General features: G+C 42.8%; 1 protein-coding gene across 1 annotated transcript in view; it reads left to right on the forward strand.

Moving 5' to 3' along the window:
* Positions 1 to 23,680, forward strand: part of LOC109926856 (interleukin-23 receptor-like) — a 129,061-nt gene that overhangs the window by 52,715 nt on the left and 52,666 nt on the right. The window contains exons 4-7 of the mRNA XM_048602077.1: positions 2,002 to 2,171; positions 8,461 to 8,612; positions 12,190 to 12,349; positions 14,225 to 14,307. Coding sequence (XP_048458034.1) covers positions 2,002 to 2,171; positions 8,461 to 8,612; positions 12,190 to 12,349; positions 14,225 to 14,307 — 565 coding nt within the window. The remainder of the gene's footprint in view (positions 1 to 2,001; positions 2,172 to 8,460; positions 8,613 to 12,189; positions 12,350 to 14,224; positions 14,308 to 23,680) is intronic.

Raw genomic sequence — 23,680 nt, forward strand, 5'->3', positions numbered from 1 at the left:
TCCATTCCCCACCAGGAGGGTCTTAAGGCTCTCCGCTTCTTCCTGGAGCAAAGATCTGAACCATCCCCACCCACCACCACCCTCTTCCGCTTGTCCTCACCCTCAACAACTTCTCTTTCAACTCCTTTCATTTTCTTCAGGTAAGAGGGGTTGCCATGGGTACCGGCATGGGCCCTAGTTATGCCTGTCTCTTCGTGGGGTACATGGAACATTCCTTGTTCCAGTCCTATTCCGGCCCCCATCCACAACTCTTTCTCCGATACATTGATAATATCATCGGTACTGCTTCCCTCTCTCGTCTAGAATTGGAAAACTTCATCAATTTCGCCTCCAATTTCCACCCTGCCCTCACTTTCACCTGGTCTATCTCTGACTCCTCCCTTCCTTTCCTCAACATTTCTGTTTCCATTTCTGGGGATAGACTGACCACTAATATCCATTACAAACCCAGCGACTCCCACAGCTACCTGGACTATATATCCTCACACCCCACTTCCTGTAAAGACTCCATCCCATTCTCTCAGTTCCTCCATCTCCGTCGCATATGTTCAGATGAGGCCTACTTCGACAAGGGAGCCTCTGAAATGTCCACATTCTTCCTCAACCGAGGATTCCCCAGCTCCGTTGTCGACAGGGCCCTCAATCGGGTCCGACCCATCTCCCGCACTTCTGCCCTCACCCCTTCTCTTCCCTCCCACAACAGCGATAGGGTTCCCCTTATCCTCACCTACCAGCATCCACATCCAGAAGATCATCAGATGCTATTTCCGCCACCTCCAGCAAGATGCCACCACCAGACACATATTCCCCTCCCCTCGCTTGTCTGCCTTCCGCATGGACTGTTCCCTCTGAGACACCCTGGTCCACACTTCCTTCACCCCCAACACCCCCCCACAGCCCTACGGCACCTTCCCCTGTAACTGGCGAAGGTGCAACACCTGCACATTTACCTCCTCCATCCCCAGAATCCAAGGGCCCAAACATACTTTTCAGGTGAAGCAACACTTCACTTGCACTTCCAAGAATCTAGTCTACTGCATTCGCTGCTCACAATGTGGTCTCCTCTACATTGGGGAAACGAAGTGTAGACTTGGCAACCGCTTCGCAGAACATCTACGTTCTGCTCGCAAAAAAGACCCTGAACTACCTTTTTCTGATGAAGGGTCTCGGCCTGAAACGTCAGCCTCTCTGCTCCTATGATGCTGCTTGGCCTGCTGTGTTCATCCAGCCCTGCACCTTGTTGTCCTGAACTACCTGTTGCCTGCTACTTCAATGTACCACATTGCTCCCTGGCCGACATCTCTGTCTCTGGCTTGCTACAGTGTTCCAGTGTTCCAAGCTGGAGGAACAACACCTCATTTTCCGCTTGGGGACCCTACAGCCCTCCGTACTCAATATTGAGTTCAATGATTTTAGGGCCTAAACTCTCCCATGTCCCAGCCCCCCACCCCACACACCAGGCCTTGTTACCACATAGCCTGCCACTACACACCCGCTGTTGTCAGTCACTAACAGTCCCCATTAACAACTATTCACCCTCCCAGCCTGATTGTTAGCAACTCCTTTGTCTGTCCAACTGTCTTTCTCTCTCTTTGGGCTCTATCCTGTCGTTTACTCCCTACCCCACCCACCTCCCTATTTTCTGCATATAAACTGACGTTTTCCCAGCCACCATCAATTCTGAGGAAGGGTCACCGGACCCGAAACGTCAACTCTGTTTTCTCCTCCACAGATGCTGCCAGACCTGCTGAGCTTTTCCAGCAACTTTGTTTTTGTTCTTAGACTGCTGGACCTGGCAGATTTGGAAGAAGTATTAGTTTTATGTTGTAGGACTGCTGTAGGTTTTTTTACATTCATTACATTCATTTTATGTTATAGGACTGCTGTAGATTTTTTACATTCATTAGAAGAAAAAAGTTCACTTTTATTTACATTTGTAATAAAGTGTTTTCTATTCTCACAGTGCTGTATTATGAGATTTGTTTTATTTTATCCTTACAGTGAAGGAACAGGGAAAGAACAGATATTTCCAACAAACCTCAGATCAAGCAGTGTCACAGTCCCTGGAGATCATCTTCAGAAAGCTGTTATATACAGGGTCTGGATACAAGCTGAGAATGCATTAGGAAATGCAACATCCAAGCATCTAACTTTTTCACTCAATGATATAGGTACAGAATTGCTATTTCTACCAGTTACTATTGTACATGACCTTTTTGGTTCTAGACTTGAATCTTCTGATGGCTCAGTAAACAACCATTTATTCTAGTTTTTATGTCTCAACATCTGATCACAAATCCATAATTCTTACTGGAAAACATATTTTTGTTCATGTTGAAGGGCAGAAAAGTTTGTATGAGGGTGTATTTAACCCCAACATTGAACAGACAATGGGGATGGAAATCTTCAGATGTCCTGGTGTACTCCTGCTACAACTTTGACATTAGGGTGGGATAGCTCAAGTAATGTTTCTGCACATCTGTACTTGGCATAGCGATATGGAATGAAACCAGACATAATTGCCAACACAGCAGCAGTCCTTGTGTCCACCTGGAGATCTGGAATTAATATCTAGCATGGAACAGGAGGAATGTTGGGTTTTTAGAAAACATTGGGTATCACTGGCAAGGCCAGCACTTAATGGTCACCCTAATTGGACAAGAGAAGGTGGTGGTGAAACATCTTCATGAAAAGCTGACGTCCATGAAGGGAATATTGTTGGGAATGGAATGACAGGATTTTGACCCAGCAACCGTGAAGGAATGAAAATGTAGTTTTAAGTTACAATGGCATGTGGCTTGGAAACTACCTTTCATGTGATTGTAGCCCAATGCATCAGCTGCCCTTATCCTTCTCAGTGGTAGAGATTGCAGTTTTGGAAGGTATTGTCAAAGGGGACTTGGTGAGTTTCTATAGTGCCTCTTATGGATGGTATGCATTGCTGGACCTGGCTCTCCGTGGAACCTGCCAATTTGTCCATGGAGGCACTGCTGCCACTGTGATTCAGTGGCAGGGGAACTGAATGTTTAAGTTGGTGGATGGGAGTAACAGTCAAGTTTGTCTATTTTGTAACAGTCTACTTTGTCCTGGATGGTGTTGAGATTTTTGAGTGTTATTAGAGCTGTACTCATCCAGGCAACTGTACATCACATTCCTGATGTATGTTTTGTAGGTGGTGGATAGCCTTTGGGGAGTCAGGAAGTGAGTTATTTACCTCAGAATTCCTAGCTTCTGATCAGACTTTGTAACTGCAACATTTATGTTGCTGGGCCATTTCAGTTCTGGTCAATGGTAATCCCCAGGATATTCATTGCAAGAGATTCAGCAATGGTAATGCCATACAACATCAAAGGCAAATGGTTATATTCTCTGTTTGTTGGAGATGGTCACTTCTGTCACTTATGTGGCTAATGTTTCTTGCTACTTATCAGCCCATTTACAGATGTTGTCCAGGTCTTATTCATATGGACTTGGACAGTTTCAATATACAAAGAATTGAGAATGGTGTTGACATTGTACTATCATCAGTGAACATCCCTACTTCTGACTTTAGGATGAATGAAAGATTAATTGATGAAGCCATTGAAGATAATTGGACCTAGGATACTATCCCGAGGAAATCCTGCAGAGATTTCCTAGAACCGAGATGACTGACCTCCAGTAACCACAACCATCTTCCTTTGTGCTTGGTATGATTCCAAGCTGTGAGGAGTTTCCCCACTGATTTCTATTGACTCCAGTTTTATTCGTGTCTCTTCATTTGTCGTTCAACTGCTGCCTTGATGTCAAGAACAGTTACTCTTGCCCCACTTCTGGAGTACACCTCTTTTATCCATAGCAAGGCTTGATCAAGGCAGTAATGAGATCAGGAACTAATTGCCATGACAGGACCCAAACTGACCATCAGTGAGCAGAGTATTACTTAGCAAATGCTGCTTGTTAGCAATATTGACAGCATTTACTTGAGAAAGGATGTATTGGCACTGGAGGGGGTGCAAAGGAGGTTCACTAGGTTGATTCCGGAGTTGAGGGGGTTGGCTTATGAGGAGAGACTGAGTAGATTAGGATTATATTCATTGGAATTCAGAAGATTGAGGGGGGATCTTATAGAAACATATAAAATTATGAAGGGAATAGATAAGATAGAAGTAGAGAGGATGTTTCCACTGGCAGGTGAAGCTAAGACAAGAGGGCGTAGCCTCAAGATTAGATGGAGCAGATTTAGGACTGAATTGAGAAGGAATTTCTTCACCCAGAGGGTTGTTAATCTATGGAATTCCTTGCCCAGTGAAGTAGTTGACACTACTTCAGTAAACATTTTTAAAAAAAAGGTAGATTTTTTTTGAACAATAAAGGAATTAAGGGATACGGTGAGAACACGGGTAAGTGGATCTGAGTCCACGAAAAGATCAGCCATGATCTTATTGAATGGCGGAACAGGCTCGAAGGGCCAGACGGCCTACTCCTGCTCCAGTTCTTATGTTCTTATCTTCCATCAATATTACAGATGATCTAACATAGATTGATAGTATATGTGTTGGATTTGTCTTGCTTCTTTTGGATAGGACAAAATTGGTCAATTTTCTATTTCCACTGTCAGGCATTTGCCAACAACATAGCTATATTGGAACAGCTTGACTAGGGCTCTTAATTTTAATTATTCAGAGCACATGGGTATTGTCGGCTGGGCCAACAGTCATTGCCCTGGTGAAGGTAAAGTTGAGCTGCTGTCTTGAACCTCTGATCCTCTTGCTATTGTGAGCCTCAAAATGTCAGGAAGGGAATTCCAGAATTTTGACCCAGTGACATTGAAGTAACAGTGTATATTTCTATGCCAGGAATTTGAGTGGCTTGAAGGGGAACTTTCAGCTGGTGGTATTGCCATGTATCTGGTGCCCTTCGAGATGGTAGTGGTCATGGGTTTGGAAGGTGCTATCTAAAGAGCTGAATTTCCACAATACACCTTGTGGATCATTTATACTGATCCTCCTATGCATCTGTGGTTGAGGAAATGAAATTTTCTGAATGTGGTGTCAATCAAGTGGGATGCTTTGTCCTGATGGTGTCAAGCTTCTTGATTATTGGTGGAGTTGCACTCATTCAGGTATGTGGGGAGTACTATTACATTCCTGACTTGAGCCTAGTAGATGGTGGACAGGCTTTGAGGAGTCAAAAACAATGTCCCCTCTGAGCTGCGTGATTATCAAACAGCATGCTTCCACTATCAGAATGGCTTCCACTTCGAGATCTCAGAGGTCCACGTAGCAACAAAGAAAGTTAAATGGAACGTTGGTCAGGGAATAAGTCAGCTATTGCAGGATTCCTATCTTCTGACCTGCTGTTCTAGCCATGGTATCTTTATGGTTAATCCAGTTCAGTTTCTGGTCAATGATAACCTCCAGGATGTTGATAGTGGGGGATTCAATGACAGCAACACCGTTGAATGTCCAGGGACAATTTTTAGAATATCTCTTGTTGGAGATGGTCATTGCCTGGCACTCGTGTGGCATGAACCTCTTGGCACTTGTCAGCCAAATCTGAATATTGACCGGGTCTTCTTGCATTTGGATGAACATGGATTGCTTCATTATCTGAGGAATCATGAATGGAGCTGAACAGTATGCAGTCATCAGCGACGTCCTCACTTCTGACCTTATGATGGAGGAAGGTCATTGAAGAAGCAACAGAAGATGGTTGGCTCTAGGATATTATTTTGAGGAATTCCTGCAGAGATGTCCTGCAGCTGAAATGACTGACCTCCAACAACTAGTTGAGCACAGGAGCAGGGATGTTCAGTTATATAGTGCCTTGGTGAGGCCACAGCTAGAATATTGTGTACAGTTTTGGTCTTCTTTTCTGAGGAAGGATGCTCTTGCTCTTGAGGGAGTGCAGTGAAGGTTTACCAGGCTGATTCCAGGGATGGAGGGATTGACATATGAGGAGAGATTGACTAGGTTAGGATTGTTTTCAATGGAGTTCAGACAAATGAGAGGGGATCTCATAGAGACTTAAAGTTTAATTAGATCAGTGAATCCCTACAGTGTGGAAACAGGCCCGTTGGCCCAACAAATCCACACCAACCCTTGAAGCATCCCACGCAGACCCATCCCCCTAATCTACACATCTCTGAACACCAAGGGCAATTTAGCATGGCCAAACCACCTAGCCTGCACATCTTTGGATTGTGGGAGGAAACCGGAGCACCTGGAGGAAACCCACGCAGACATGGGGAGAATGTGCAAACCCCACAAAGACAGTCGCCTGAAGGTGGAATTGAACCCGGGTCCCTGGTGCTGTGAGGCTGCAGTGCTAACCACTGAGCCACTGTGCTGCCCAACAGGACTAGACAGGGTTGATGCAGAGAGGATGTTTCCAATGGTGGGTGTGTCCAGAACCAGGAGTCACAATCTGAGGATTTGGGGTAGACCATTTAGGACAGAGATGAGATGTTTCTTTACCCAAAAAGTGGTAAGCCAGTGGAATTCATTACCATAGGAAGTAGTTGATGCCAAAACATTGATCCCATTCACCCCAAGTGCTATATCTGGCCACCTCTTGCACACATTCAAAGGTTATGGGGAGAAAGCAGGATTAGGCCATTGAGTTGGATGATCAGCCATGATCATGATGAATGGCAGAGCAGGCTGAAAGGGCTGAATGGTCTCCTCCTGCTCCTATCTTCTATGTTTCAACTATCTACAACTATCTTCCTTTTCCTAGGTATAACTTTATCAGGAAGAGAGTTTTCTCCCTGATTCCCATTGATTCCAGTTTTGCTAGGGCTCGTTCTTACCACATTCAATCAAATGCGGTCTTGATGTCAGGGGCTGTCACTCTAATCTCACCTCTGGAATTCAACACCTTTGTCCATCTTTGATATAAGACTGTAATGAAGTCATGAGCTGAGTTGGCCCTGGCATACCCAAGATTAGTCCCATTAAGCAGATTTTTGCTAAGTGAGTGCTGCTTGATAGTGCTGTTGATGACCTTTTCCCCACCACTTTACTGATTTTTGAATATTGACTAATGAAGCAGTAGTTGGCCAGGTTCAGTTTGTCCTGCTTTTTGTGTAGAGGACATACCTGGGCAATTTTCCTTGTTGAAGTTCTGGAGCAGAATTCTTTAGTATTGGTGCCAGAATGTTTTCAAAGCACATAGCCTTTAAAGTAGTCTTTGTGGTAGATATTGGCTTTTTCTTGATATCAAATGAATCATTTTGGCTGACGACTGATATTTGTGAGGCTATGGACTTCAAGAAGAAGCCAAAATGGAATATTCACACAGCCCTTTTAGCTAAAGGTGCTTGGAAATGCTTACAGTTTGTATTTAGCTAGACACCCTCATCAATGAAGATGGGATATTTGTGGAAACTCCCCTTTCTGTTTCACAAACAGAAGTTGCTGGAAAAGCTCAGCAGATCTGGCAGCATCTGTGAAGATAAAAATCAGGTCTGGTGACCCTTTCTGTTTGTTGTCCAATACCACTTTCTGCTGGATATCGTAGTAGTACAGTATTTTGATCTTGTTTGTGTGCAATTGCATAAATCTGCCTATTGCTGCTGCTTCTGATGTTTGGCATGCAAGTAATCTTTTGTCGTAACTTCACCAGATTGCTGCCTCATTCTGAGATATGCTTGATACTGCTCCAGGCATGCCCTCCTGGACTATTAATTGAACCATTGTTAATTGGCTTGATGGAAATGTTAGAATGGGGGATATGCTGGACCATGAGGTTACACGTTGAGGTTGAATACAATTCTGCTGCTGAGATTGCCACAGCACCTCATGGATGTCCAGCTTTGAGCTGATAAATTTGTTTGAAATCTATCCAATTTATCACAGTCATCATGCCACAACACAATGAAAATTATCCTGAATACAAAGATGTAACTTTGTCTCCATGGTAGTATGGTGGTGGCTCCTACCAATTCTGTCATGGACAGATGCATCTGCAATGCGTAAATTGGTGAAGACGAAGTCAATTTTTTCCTTCCTCTTGGTTCCCTGGTGACTTGCTGCAAAATCAATGCAATAGCTACGTCCTTTAGGAATCAGCCAGCTCACTCATAACTGGTGCTATTGAGCCACTTTTGATGCTAGGCACTAAAATTCTCCACCCAAATTACATTTGGGACACTTGCCACCCTCAGTGCTTCTTCCAATTAACTTTCAATATGCAGGACTAATGACTCATCTGTACCTGGGGAGTGGAGTACAGAGGTAGCAGGGAGAATTCAGCTGAAGACTCTCTTGCTACTATAACTTTAGCAATAAACTGTGGAGCTGGCCTGGCATGTTGAATAGATATGTTTTTGATTTGCCTCTAAAATTATGATAATTTTTCAAGAAAGTCTTAATAGAAATTTCCAATCACCATCTTTAAGGAATGAGGCAAAAATGTTGTTTGAGAAATTTTACTCTAATTTTCATGCTAATTTGAAACTTTTCTTTGTTCAAATAGTTAAGCCTGATGCTCCAATGATCACTAAAGTTGAATTTCTAAATAATTCAGTTCCCAAGATCATTATTCACTGGAGAATTTCAACAAATGCAGAATGTCAGTTTGAAATAAGATACAGAATAATATCCAATCCTAATATGAGATGGACTCTGGTAAGTTCCAGATTTTTTGCAAAGTGCTGTTTAATAAAGTGTGCATTTTTTTTGATGAAGACATAGTTAACACACTCATTCTGTTTCACTTTGCCTTCCTGATGCAAACTCATACTCCATTTACATTGAAAGCCACCCCTTGAGTCTGGCTCTGAACATTTATTCCTAAAATTCATAAATAGAATGGAAAATGCTGCTACATTGGAGTTCATAATATGTCTGTAACCAATCTCTTTTCTTCAAGTATTAGCTGTGTTTTTGTTTTGCTGCTTTTAAACATTCCTACCTTATCTTCATCTCATACTAAAAAATGTGTTTTGGTGAATTGTTGCACATTTATCACGTAAACTACAAAACAGTGACAGGAGGTTCTTACTTCCATTATACTTTGCTTCTGAAAACTTAGTGATACATTTGGATTTTCCCTGGATCTTTAGTGAATGAAAGCAAGAATTTCACCACCAAAGCAATCCTGTGGGTATCTGATCATATTTCCTTTGTAGAGGAGGTCAACAGGGCAGGATGACAGTGAGAATTTCTCCTGAAAGTACATCCACTATCAACAGTGATAGAAACCAGGGAGGCTGCAGAGGTTAAAGAGTTGCTTCTGTTATAATGGTTGAATGCAGTTGACTCTGAAGAGGAAGAGATAAGAGTTGAAGCTATACCTGACAGTGGAAAAAGTGATAGCGGAAGGTCACTCGTCATCTAATGATTTTGCAGTAACCAAGGCACCAAGGTTTCAGAACTTGCAATGCTGTTGATATTGGCACAACTAAAGGCCAGAATTCAAATGCTGTTTGGTGTCTAGGGAATTATGTGCCTAAAAATGGATTTGCATGCCGTCTGGGGAGAGGGTAAACTGGCAATCAGTGCCAACTCCAAATTATATTTCATCAACCCATTTTAACATGTTATGGCACTCCTTCAGGACAGGTCAGACTTGAACACAGAACTTCTGATCGAGAGAGAGACACATTACCTCTGCACCATCTTTACCAACTCTATCACCCTATTCACCAATAGAAATTAACCTTACCAACCTGACAGTGAGTTCCCCTGCAGATGCTGAGATACTGCTGGAACCATAACTGTTCTCAGCAACATTCAGGCAGCATAGAATGACAGCAGAAATTAATGAGATCTTAAGTCAGTGCAAAATCCCTCACTACCCTCTCTCACATATGCTTTATCTTCTACGATTCTGCTACATATCACATTCCTTGCAATGTTTGCTATAGTAAAGAGAGATGTGGCAGCTTTTTCACAACCCCGGCAGCTTTTTCACAACCCCAGCATCTTCTGCTAAAAGCTAAATTAAAGATCCTGATTCTATGTGAGCTTGACCAAACCTCTTCAGCCTGCTTCTATTGTTCCAACTTTTAAAAAAAACAAAGGCCTCGTAAGTTATTTACTGTAGTGGTTCTTGTAGATTGCTCAGGTCCTCTGCCTTAAAACCTCTCTTCAGAAAAGGAAGGACAAAGGAACTTCTTAAAGCCACAGCACGTCACAGGCTGCATCTCAATATATCTTCATGAGACAATTTACAGCAGACAGATGGTTGAAAAAGTATTAGAAATTAAAATATCCTATGTCTTAATCTTTGTGATCTTTACAAAAGAATATACAATTAGAAATAAAAAGCTGAGACCTCTCATGGGCATAAACAGCAGGTTCTGCTACACAATGGATAAGATGAATGATTGGCAGAGAGGTGCCGAGTTTAATTTGGTAATGTAATAGAGCATTTACAGAAATGTCTAGACATTCTTATGACTTGCAAGGTGTCCTGTTATTTGCTTCATCATAATTCTTGTTATATTAGTCTTTCTTCCTATGATAAATATCTACTATTGCTTTTAGTTATGTTCACATAAAGAAGAGTTAACTGGCCAGCAACCTGGCATCCTCTACCCAAAGCAGCCATTCTTCTCTAATTATTTGTTTATTGAAGTCACAGTTACTTGGGTCAAGGACAATATTAGAAAGAAGTGGCAAGTAGAATCATGGAATCCCTACATTGCAGAAGCAGGCTATTCGGTCCATCAAGTATACACCAACTCTCTGAAGAGCATCCCACCCAGACCCATTCCCTACCCCATCCTTGTAACCTTGCATTTCCAATGGCTAATCCACCTAGCTTGCACGTATTTGGACTGTGGTAGGAAACTGGAGCACCCAGAGGAAACCCATGCAGACTAGGTTGTGAGGCAGCAGTGCTGACCACTTAGCCACCATGCTGCCCATTTATTAAATACTTGATGAATCATACAGCACTAATGAACAAGTAAATCTAGGAAATATCTGTTTATCACAACATAAACAGTTACTGGGGGCTGCAAAACCCAGAATCCAAGCACTGACTAGGTCCAAATTTTTGAATAACTATGTTTTAGAAGCAAGGGTCTTGAGTACATGAAATGTAGATGGCTTCTTTCTCAGTTTTTGTTTTGTGTTCAGAAGGCCAAATGGTTAAATGAAAGAATATAGAATAAAACACTACGATTCTGGGAAAAGAAACAGAAAATGCTGATGGAACTCTGGCAGATCTGTGGAAAGAGAGACAGAATTAATGTTAACTAGAACAATCCAGCAAACCTTCTCTAGACAATACTGCAATACTCCCCTTGATCTGTTCAAGCACCACAAGTGGGACTTGAGAATGCTAATGTGCTGGTCCATAGTGATTTTGATCGTGGACTTACTTTAGGCTTCTACCCTCATATTCCAAAATGTTTCACCAAGACAGCTCTATCAGTTATCCCTGTCTGCCATCAGCTATCCTGTCCAACTGTGTGCCTAAGCATTGAAGAAATGCTGGATTTTCTGAGAATAAACAAATTCTGGTTACTTCCTGATATACTTCACAAAGTGGTTAGTATCAAGCACTGTCTGCACTTTCAGGGAATTAAGTCCCTTTTGTTCATCATGTCAATAGAGTTTCAGGTAGGGCTTTTAGATGTACAAAAATTGCATCAGCTGGTCTCTGCATTTTTAGGAGCACATCCATTTAGAAAAAACTAGTGACCTAGACTAGGCAGCCATTATCAATTTTTATGCTTGCATTTTGTAGGCTTTGTACTAGAATTTCCGATTGCAGGAAAATCAAAATAGTACATCATTTGCAAAAGGTTTCTAGGATCCTTAAGAACAGGAAAAGCAACAATGTACCTCCTAATCCAATCAGATTAAAGACTACTGAAATAGATGGAATCTGAACCAGGAAATAGAAATTGGACAAACAATGTACAGAAAGTAAAGAGAAGGAAAGTTATGTGATTAAGAGACAGTGATAAATGAGACAGTATGAAATGTAAAAAAGTTTCAATATTTCGATATTTTTAAATCTCCAACAATATTTAAAAGCAGAAGGAATGGGACTCCAATTCTCACTGAGTAAGTTTTCAGTGCCAGTGGGGTTATTTTGACCACCATCAAAAATTATTTACACTCTAAGAGATAAATGCCAATGCTTTCAATGCTGTAGTTTGATTGAAAGAACTGTTTTTAAGAAAATTTGCAATGAAAAGAGAAGCAAGAGACTGTATGAGAGAAATATTTCTATTAACAATTTTAGGTTGCTAAGAACACTTTTATTATCAGTGGAAATTCAGGTTATTTTTACAATTGGGAGCCTTTCAAGGAATATGAGTTTCAGATCCGCTGCAACCTCATAAAAAGCAACAACTACTGGAGTGACTGGAGCAAATCTTTCATAAACAAAACACCTGAGGCTGGTGAGTGCATGTCTGACATATTTATATAGCAGGATACTGGAAGTAAACTGTTCTGTACTCAGCGACATCAAAAATGTTAGATACGTATTGTCCCTTGAGCAAAGCTCTGCTGGGTGAATTGTGTACATGTTTTGGAGGAGAAAATGTCAATAGCAGCAAACTAAAGAATTTATTCCAATTAAAAATGCAAAAGGAGCTTGACAATGCAGACAAGATGAAATTTTTTCAGCACTAGGAATAGGAATAAAATGGCAAGAGAAGACCGGGAGCAGAGTTCCGATCGCCTTCAGCCTGCCATTGCATCCTGCCCATGGCAGTAAAGGCAGCGGATGGTCCTTCCACCCCAGAGGCCTTAAGATAAATATGAGGTACTACATTTTGGTAGGACAGGGCAGGACTTGCACACTGAATGATAAGGTTCTGGGGAGTGTTGCCGGACAAAGGGACCTTGGAGTGCAGGTTCATAGTTCCTTGAAAATGGAGTCGCAGGTAGACAGGGTGTTGAAGAAGGCATTTGGTACACTTGCCTTTATTGATCAGAACATTTGAGAATAGGATTTGGGATGTCATTGTTGCAGTTGTACAGAACATTGGTGAGGCCACTTTTGGAATACGGTGTTCAATTCTGGTCTCCCTGTGATAGGAAAGATGTTGTTAAACTTGAAAGCGTTCAGAAAAGATTTACAAGGATGTCGCAAGGGTTGGAGGTTTTGAACTTTAAGGAGATGCTGAATAGGCTGGGCTATTTTCTCTGAAGCTTCGAAGGTTGAGGGCTAACCTTAGAGGTTTATAAAATCATGAGGGGCATAAGGTGAATAGTCAAGGTCTTTTCTCCAGGGTAGGGGAGTCCAAAACTAGAGGGCATAGGTTTAAGGTGAGCAAGGAGAAATTTAAAAGGGACCTAAGGGGCAACTTTTTCATGGAGAGGATGGTGCATGTATGGAATGAACTGCCAGAGGAAATGATGGAGGCTGGTACAATTACAACATTCAAAAAGCATCTGGGTGGCTATGTGAAAAGGAAGCCTTTGGAGGGATATGGGCCAAATGCTGGCAAATGCAATGAGATTAATTTAGGATATCTGGTCAGCATGGACAAGTTGGACCGAAGCATTTGTGTCTGTGCTGTATATCTTTATGACTCTAAGGCCTCTTATCACCAGCCTTGCATTCTACCAGCAATATGTAGGTCATTTCCCATTTGGAAAGCTACCTGGAGATCTGTACCTTTTGAGGCAATGTGAGGGACTGCCAGTCACAATGTCTACCCTACAACAATACTCCCTTACCAACTCCCCCAATATATTGATGGGTCCTGCCTGTCTCATCAAACTCTGATGGCACTCAGCTTGCCACAAAGGAAGTATCCATTGCTGCATGCTCTGCAACAATTGGCCAGTAGTTCCCTTGGAGACGGTCTCATACCTTTTAAAGGGGCAGAAGTCCCAACAGCAGTTAATAAGCTGCACGATAGACTTAAAATGTGGCCTGGGTCTTACAAAAAGTCAAAGTGGCAATACCATCCAGCTTTCCAACCCACTGTCAGGGCGCACAACATCCTGACAAATTTCTAGCCAATGGGTGCATTTCATCCTCAACTTAACATTCACGAAAGATTCTTTCTCGAACCCTTAAATCTGTGCTTATCAGTTAAGGTTAGCCTAATGAATGTGCACACAATCAGATTTGTTGCTCAGTTAGCCATCGGCCATATGAAATAATATGCATTGAATTATCAATGATAAACAACTTGAGAGCAGTGTGCACTTCATTAGTTAGATCATACATGCTTCATATAATTATCAAAAAATGTTGTTACTGTTAATGATTAGCTTCATAGTGAAAATAACTTTTCTTCCCTAATGAAAATTTGTAGAGCCTGGTGGAGTCTTGGATGTATGGAGTTCATGTGAGCCAATAAAACCAAACAAACGTAAAAGAATAATCATCTATTGGAAGGTATGTTGAATACACAATGGCTGCCATTTTGCTATCCAACTAGACTGCTTGAGACACAATAATATTTTTCACTTAATAATGGGAGGGCTCAGGGAAGCAGTGAGCTGTAAGGTGATGTGGCCTTACTAATGTGAGCAGTTAAGATTAAAGATCAATGTATAGATACTGCTGGGCCGCTACTGAAAAAGTATCATTTAATATTTTTTAAGAAAAGCCAATTACCAAAATTATATGACATAATTTATAATAATGTACTAATCATATTTCAAGTGTCTCTTAACTACCAATCATTAACAAGCTGCCTCAAAGTATTTCTTGTTTTAACTGCAACAGTTCAACATTAAAATCTTTTTATCTTTCCTCTTTGAATCCCTTATGCTGCTAATGTGTCACAACGCATACACATTAGCTTTGTTTTCTCTAAATTAAACTATCAAAATATATATTTTTAGAATAACTGAGGACAATAAATAAGTTTATAGTGAATAATTCTGTGAGGAGGACAGTATATAATGGCAAAAGGATTTTGATAATTTGGTAGAGTAGGCTGATAGGTGGTAGAAGGGTGGCATGGTGGCTCAATGGTTTATACTGCTGTCTCACAGCGGCAGGTTCGTTTCCAGCCTCAGGTGACCGTCTGTGTGGAATTTGCATGATTTCCCCATGTCTGTGTCAGTTTCCTCTGGGTGCTTCAGTTTCCTTCCACAGTCAAAGGATGTGCAGGTTAGGTGGATTATCCGTGTTAAATTGGCCCATAGTGCTCAGGGATATGCAGGACAGGTGGTTTTGCCATGGTAAATGCCGGGTTACAGGGATAGGGTTGGGGCTAGGTCTTGGTGGGATGCTTTTGAAGGGTTGATACATACTCTATTTGTCTGAATGGCCTCTTTTTGCACTTTAGGGATTCTATCAGATGAAGTTCAACACAGAGAGGTGTAAAGTGATATATTTTGCTAGAAAGAACATGGAGATACAGTACAAACTGAAAGGTGCTATCCCCAATTGTGTACAGGAGCAGAGACAGTTGTGTGAATATGTGCATGAGTCACAAAAGGTGGCAGGACTGCTATTCAATAATTCTTAGACTTTATTAATAGGGACAATGAGCAAGGAGGTTATGTTGAACATGTATAAGGCATAAGTTATGCCTCAGCTACAAAATTGTTGTATAAATTAATAAGTGTAGTGATTGTAACAAGGTCAGCCAGGTGATCCTCAGAGAATATGAGTTCCCTGATTGCGGCTGTTAACATGGTCCAATCAGGGAACCCTAGCTGACAGACATAAACAGGAGTGTCAGAGGTTCTGTTCACTCCAAGAGATGGCTCTGAGGACGCCAGGTCAGTGTTTATTGAATGCACATGTAAATAAAGGATGACTTGGTGACGGGATACTGGCCTCTGTGGAGTTATTTCAGTGGCAACAAGAGAAAAAAATATTACAGTTCTCCAGAAATTCGCTCACAACAGTCACCTTTGAGTTGGGATAAGCATTTGTGGCATCATGCCGTTATTTGGAAAGCTTGACTGTTTTGATCCTGCCATCAAAGACTGGGCCCAGTATGTGAAAAGAATGTATTATTCTTTCTGGGCAAGTTATACTGGAGCAGAAGAAAAGCAATGAGTAATTCTCCTGACGTCTTCTGGATCAGTTTCTCGGTCATTAGGAGCTTAACATTTCCTGAGATACTAAACCCTTTCAAAAGTTGATGGGTTTAGTTAAGCAATATTACAACCCAAAGCATCCTCCAAATCTGAGATACTATCAATTTTACTTGGCAGTTCGAGAACTGAGGAATCCATGTTGGTATTTTTGACGAGGTTAAGACAACTGGCAGAGGCATGTGACTTTGGTTTAGCCTTTAATGAGATGTTGAGAGACCACTTGGTATGTGGGCCATTTGATATGTGGGATTAATGATGTACCATGCAAAAGTGCCTACTATCTAAAGTGGAACTAGATTTCAAACCAGCTTTGTCATTAGAAAATGCTGCAAGTGGAGCATATGAGTTACAGGGTATGCTGATGAAAGTGGACACCCTTGCCAGGCAGACTGAGCTTGGGGAACATCACTTGAGTGAAGGTAATTTCCTGGCCTCACTCAGGACATATCCTGAACAGAGGGACTCTGGGCCAGCCCACAGCAAAACCCTAAAACAAACCCAAGCCTGAACCAAACAGTTAACGTATTCTTCAGGATCTGGGCCAGTAAGCCATTGCAATTGCTGCTGGTATGCAGATTCGAGACAGCAAAAGAGTACCACCAGGCCTGAATTGAGTAAAAGAACTCATAGGCTAGTATGCATATGAGTGCACACTTTGGAAAGCCCATCTACATCTGGCTTGGAACAGTTAAATTGCTTAGCAACATCCAAATCAGAACCAATCAAAATAAACATCTGAATAAATGGTCACCTAGTTCTAATGGAGGTTGATACTGGCATGGCTGTTACAGTGATTGTAGAACCAGCCTTTAACAAGATTCGTTCTGGACTCCAACCCTTAGGTTTGTGTAAGACCTCGGCAAGACTGAGATTCTAGATCAGGGAACCTTTACAGATTAAGGGTACAATTTTGGTTTTGGTCTGCTATCAGAAGCAGCGGGTTCAGTACTACTGTTTGTAATAAAAGGCTTCGGCCCAAGCCTGATGGAGCAAAATTGATTGAGAAAGATTCAGCTTGATTGGTTCAACACTTTTTGTTTCGAAAATGGCTGCCAGAGTGAAGTCCTAATTAAATACACAAACATTTTTCAGGAAGGTCTAGGGGCTATCAAAGGAACCAAGATAGCCTTGCATATTGACCAGAAAGCAATTCTACGATTCTGCAAGGCTGGTGCAGTGCCATTTGCCTTATGTGCAAAAGTAGAGGCAGAAATCAGGAGGCTGAAAAGTGAAGGAACCATCAAACCAGCACAGTTTACGGAATGGGCACCACCAGTCGTACTGATTATGAAGCCCAATGGGTCGATTTGCCTTTGTGGGGATTTTAAACAAATGGTAAACTGCTTCTCAATGCTAGATAAATACCCAATCCCTTGCATAGAGGACTTACACACAAATCTGGTGGGGTGTGGAGGGGGGGATGTGGGGACTGTCCTTCACAAAGCTGGACATGAGCCATATATACCTGTAATTGTGGTTAGGTGAGGTATATGCTACAATTAATACTCATAAGGGTTTGTACCAATATACAAGACTGCAATTTGGGATATCATCAGCCTGTGCCACTTTTCAGCGGACGATGGAGAACATTTTACAAGATCTACCCTAGGTTGCCGTTTATCTGGATGAAGTGCTAATAACAGGGAAGACCAATAAAGAGCACTTACAGAATATGGACATAGTCCTTAGATGCTCCTCCAAGGTGGGCATATGCCTTAGAAGAGAAAAATGTGTCTTCCAGGCACCCCAAGTGACTTACTTGGCTACAGAGTCAACAAGACCGGGTTACACCCACTGGAAGATAAAGTCATGGCTATCAAAGGTGTCCCAGCTCCCATGTCTGTACCAGAGCTTGGGTCTTTCCTTGGAATGGCGAGTATTACAGAATGTTCATAAGTAACCTGGCTTCCATCTTGGCACCCTTGCATCTGCTATTGAGAAAGAGTCAGCCTTGGAAATGGTCTTGTAGCCAAGATGTAGCCTTTCCAGAAGTTAAGAAGCAGCCAGCATCGTCTAAGGTGCTGGTACACTATGATCCCAAGTAAGATATGGTGCTGATATGCGATGCTGCCCCATACAGTGGGGTAATGTTGGCTCACAGATGGCCTAATGGAGAGGAACATCCAATAATGTATGCTTCCCAGATTTTGGCTGATGCAGAGCACAGGCCCAGATAGAGAAGGAGGGTTTGGCAGTGTGAGAAAGTTCTACCAATATCATTATGTATGTGACTTTGTAATAGTAATGGACCACAAACACCTTCTGGGGCTACTTAAAAAGGACAAGGCCAAGCCGCCCATAGCTTCAGGTCGAATTCAGTGGTGGGCTCTCATTCTAAGTGCGCTCAATTACAAGTTGGAATGCCATCTGCAAGGCTAAGTAGGAAATGTGGATGCCGTGAGCCACTTCCAGCTGACCAGTACACCACTGGCGGTGCCGCCACTTGAAGAGCTCATTCTGGTTTTAAACTTTCCAGACAGCCTTCCGGTCATCACTAATAATATCACACTGTAAACGCAAAAAGATCCTGTCCTGGCAAAACTAAAACAGCTGCTGGTGGTGGGGGACACAAGAGGACCAACACAATCAGAATTGAACCATTTCTGGACCCGACTAGACCAGATCACCGTTCAGGAAGACATATTATTATGGGGAGCAAGAGCGATTGTCCCAGGCAAAGGTCACCACCAGATACTGGTTGAACTCCACCAGGTCATCCAGTGGTTTCCAAACTGAAAATGTTGGCAAGAAGTTATGTCTGGGGGCCAGGATTGGATGCAGACATAGCCACGTTGGTGGGGCAGTGCCGAGAGTGCTAACAAGGACAAAAATTACTAGCAGCAGCTCCTCTACATTCGAGGGAATAGCCGGTAAACCCTGGACTCAGTTACACATTAACTATGCAGGTCCTTTCATGGGCTCAACATTCTTAGTCATTGTGGATGCCCACTCGTAGTGGTTGGACATGCATATAGTTCATTTGTCAAACACAATGATAAAAAAGTTGCGAGCGTCTTTTGCAATACACAGACTCCCGGAGGTGCCGGTCATAGGCAACAGGCCATCATTTACCAGCAGGGAATTTGAGTATTTCCTAAGGTCAAAAGGCATTCATCATATAAGGATAGCTTCATACCATCCATCGTCCAGTGGTCTGGTGGAAAGAGCAGTCCAAACTTTGAAAGCCGGCTTAAAGAAACCACTTACAGCTTCACTAGATACCAAACTGTCCTGGATCCTGTTTGTTTATCAGACCATCCCTCATGCAACTATAGAGATAGCTCCAGCAGAGTTGTTAATGGAGAGAAGAGTCCGCACCAAGTTAAATTTGATTCTGCTGGACTTGGGGGTGAGGATAAAACCGTATTAGGAATGCCAATACTGGATACAAGACTCCTCTAAACGAGAGAGACAGTTTACTTCAGGGGATGAGGTTTGATGCCAAAACCATGGAAATGTCCCTGCACGGGTAAGAGGCATAATCAACATGAGGTCTTATCCTGTGAAGAACAAAGTTTGCGTACATGAAGCAGTCCTGAACAAGCACCTGGACCACATTAAAGCGGCCAGCTGGCAAACAGGGCAGGAGCAAGACATACCCGGCTCCTCAGAACAGCTGGAAAGGCTGTCAGAACCTGTGGGTTCTCCCCCTCCGTCTAGCATCAAAGAAACCTCAGAGTCTGCGATAGACGCCTTTACTGCCGGAAGAATTTCTTTCTGGGTGCAAGAGGCTGAAAACGATCTGGTACTTCCTGCCCGAGGCTGAATCGGAGGAACCAGATCCGTGCCAAAACACCCCAGAAGAGGCTAAAAGAAAAAGAACAGGCTTATATCCCCGAACTTAGAGGGGTCAGGAAGTAGTGGTTGTAACAGCCAGATTAGGAGTTCCTTGATTGGACCAGGTTAACAATGCCAATCAGGGAACTCTGGCTGATGTCAGAGGTGCTTTTCACTCTGAGAGCTGTCTCTGTGTCAAGTACCATGCACATGTAAATAAGGGGGACTTGGTGATAGGATACCAGCCTCTAGATCATAGAACCCCTACAGTGTAGAAACAGGCCATTCAGACCAACAAGTCCACACCGCCCCTCCAAAGAGCATCCCACCCATTTCCCATGTCTAACCCACCTAACCTAAACATCCCTGGGCACTATGGGCAATTTAGCATGGCCAATCTACCTACCCTGCACATCTTTGGACAGTGGGAAGAAACCAGAGCACCCGGTGGAAACCCACACAGACACAGGGAGAATGTGCAAACTCCACACAGACAGTTGCCCGAGGCTGGAATCGAACCTGGGTCCCTGGCGCTGTAAGGCAGCAGTGCTAAACACTGAGCCACCATGCCACCATGCCACCCTCTGTGGAGTTATTTCAGGAAGGATATGAATGCATTGAAGAGGCTAGAGAAGAAGGTTATGAGAATAACTCCTGGGATGAGAAACGCTAGTTATGGAAATAGATTGGAGAAGTTGAGACTTTTTTTCTTGAAGAGGAGAAGGCTAAGAGTAAATTTGGTAAAAGTTTTTAAAAGTCATGTGGGAGCTGGACAGAGCAGATAGGGAGAAATTACGAGCTGTCATAAAATGGTCAAGCACAAGATGGCACTGATATAAGGTAATTTGCAAAAGAAGTAAATGTGATGTGAAAGGTAATATTTTCACAAAGCAACTGGTTCAGGTCTGGAATGCTCTGCCTGGTGGGTGGTGGAGATGGGCTCAACTGAGGCATCTAAGAGAGTAGTAAACCATTAATTAAGTAGAAAAAATATCTCTGGTTATAGGGACAAGTTAGAGTAGCATTAAGTCATAATGTGCATTCAGAGAGTAGGTGCAGACACAATGGATGAACAGCCTCCTTCTACATTGCCACAGAATCATTGAATTGTTAAAATGTCCTCATTGGCACCATTTAGGTACAAGTCTTTTCATTTTAGTTTCAAAATTTAATTAACCCTTTTCCAAGATCTGTCTCAGATAACTTGTTATTTTTAAGAGGTGGGGCAGTTGGCAGGCAAGGGAACTAATGCAGCAGATTGACACCGAAGAGATATTTGCTCAATTTCTGCTCCCTCAGCAACCTTCCTGGACAACCTTCCCATCCTGTCACCAGTTAAGCCCCTTAAGTGCTCAATTGATGATCACTAAGAGCCTCAATCTGACACTAGCACAATTACCCTCCTTCTGGCCAGGCAGGAAAATTGGCTGCTATCCCATCTGGGAAACCAGGACAGTTGGCCTGCTGGGTTAGTGGGATCTCCATTTGCCCCAATCTGGGCACAATTGGGTACACAAATGGAGCACTGGGTTGGTGGGGAGCAGTTGCTGATAGGGCAACCCTGCCCTTGCTTCTGATTCCCCCCCCCATCCCAATATCCTTTGGAGACAATTTGTTTTTGTGATATATAAGATGTTACTTTGCTGCTGGTTGGTGCTGTACCTAAACTTAACAACACTTGATGCCATTTAATTAACATTCACCGTCCAAAAAGCAAATTTAGAAAAGAAATTCCTTTCACAAACTGTAATACAGTTCTGTTAACATTTTGTGATTAAAATCCCAAGTAAATTCAGACCCAAAAAACCTCTGGACCAAATTCTGCAGTTTTTTAGCGAGCATCACAATGGTTTGGTTATGTTTGCTATAAATGAAATAAGTGCTATTAAATTAAGAGTGAAAATATTGGCATCTGTTATTAGTTTTGTACCAGTAGCTCTCTACATCTGAATTGGCATGGGGAGAAGGGGGGTAACATTTCAATATAGACAATGTCAAAGAATAAGTTTCTTATCAACCTATTCATAGATAATATTACACACCTCTGCAGCAGCTGGGATTTAAACCCAGGTCTCCTGGCTGAGAGAGGGGCACATTAACTCTAAGGATTCACTGCAGATTTTTTCGAATCAATCTCTTCAGAGGTGTTGTGACGCACCTCTGGAGACAGTGGTACTTGAACCTGGACCTCCTGGTTCACTGTATGATTGTGACTTACTGTGGAATAGGTTTAATTATGAACTCAATGACTCTTAATAAACAACTTAGGGAGACTCGTTTTCCAATAGCTCCCCCTCTTGACAGGCTATATGATTACATGTATACGATTCCATTTCTGTTTCAGTTTTCAGTTTTCATCTCCTGGCTCCCATTCTCATTTCTTCTCCTGATGGTGGTAGACCTGCCTTATTTTGCTAAGTTCAAAATCAAATTGGTACAGAATTGAGGGTAGAAATTAGTATGTGGCATGGTGTACACACGAACCAATCTTATATTTCCTAGTCTGCCATGGAGGAGCAGTGTAGTGCAGTGAAGGACTCTTCACCTCCTTTCCAACTATATTTGGATCTGTGCCATTTTGGCTTGGTCTTGAAATTGAGCAACGCAAGAATCTTCTAGAAAGATGCAGGAGGTGCATTAAATATGCAGATAGATCCCTGATGCAATTACTGACTCTCAATGTCTATATTGAAATGTTACCCCCTTCTCCCTATGCCAGTTCAGATGCAGAGACCTTAGTGATGTACAAAACTAATAACAGATGCCAATATTTTCACTCTCAAAATAGTAGCACTTATCTCATTCACAATATACTGAAATAACTGCACAGAGGCTGGTATCTCATCACCAAGTCCCCCTTTATTTACTTGTGCACAGTACACTGGCCTTGGCCAGCCAACTCGGAATCAGACCCCTAACTGAGGAGATTCAAAATCCCCTGTTTATATTGGTCAGCTGGGGCTTCCTGATTGGCCCAGGTTAACAACCCCAAACAAGGATCTCGTAATTAGCAAGATCCAGCTGGTTCCAGTCATTACATCCCCATCCCCCACAGCCACCCCCACCCCACCACCCAAGTCCGGGGATGTAGGCCTGGTCTTCCTCTTGTAGCTTTTCCTGTGACGTTTTCGTCCCAGGCCCGGTTCCTCTGTCTGGACCCTGACACAGGTGGCGTGTACCAGACTGTAGCCCATCTCTTGTGTCTGGAGCATCTTGGGAGGGTTTCCTGCTCTTCCAGCAGTAACAGTATCGAGGCTGCATCCATCTCAGATTCTGAGGTTTCCTCAACACAAGGCAGTGGGGGAGAACCTACAGTTTCCAACAAGCCTTCTGGTTGTTCTGAGGGCCTAGATATGTTTTGCTCCTGCCCTGTTTGCAAGGTAACAGCTTTCAGGTGATCCAAGTGTTTGTTCAGGACTGTTTCACCTAACTGAACATTGTAAGCTACGGGACCTGACCTCACATCAACCTCACCTCATACTCATACAGGTCCATTCTTATGGTTCCAGCACCAAACTTCATCCTTTGAATTAAAGTGTCTCTCTCACTTAGTGGATGTATGTGGCCAGCATTGACATTCCTGCTGCTGTTTCACCCTCCCCGCCCAGGTCTGGAAAATTCAACTTTAACATGGTCCAGAGTCTTCTCCCCATCTGCAACTCTGCTGGAGCTATCCCTGTTGTTGCATGAGGTGTGGTCGTATAATCGAACAGGAACCGAGACAGCTTGGCATCAAGAGACGCTGTAGGCTGCTTCTTTACGACTGTCTTCAATGTTTGCACTGCTCCGTCTGCTAGTCCATTGGACGATGGATGGTGTGGAGCTGTCCTTATGCGCCGAATGCCATTCAGCCTTAGGAAATTCTTTGCTGGTAAATGACATCTCATTATCCGTGACCAATACTTCCAGGAGTCCATGTGTCGCGAATAATG

The sequence above is a fragment of the Rhincodon typus genome, chromosome 10 (assembly GCF_021869965.1).
Source record: "Rhincodon typus isolate 14 chromosome 10, sRhiTyp1.1, whole genome shotgun sequence".
Lineage (NCBI taxonomy): Eukaryota > Metazoa > Chordata > Chondrichthyes > Orectolobiformes > Rhincodontidae > Rhincodon > Rhincodon typus.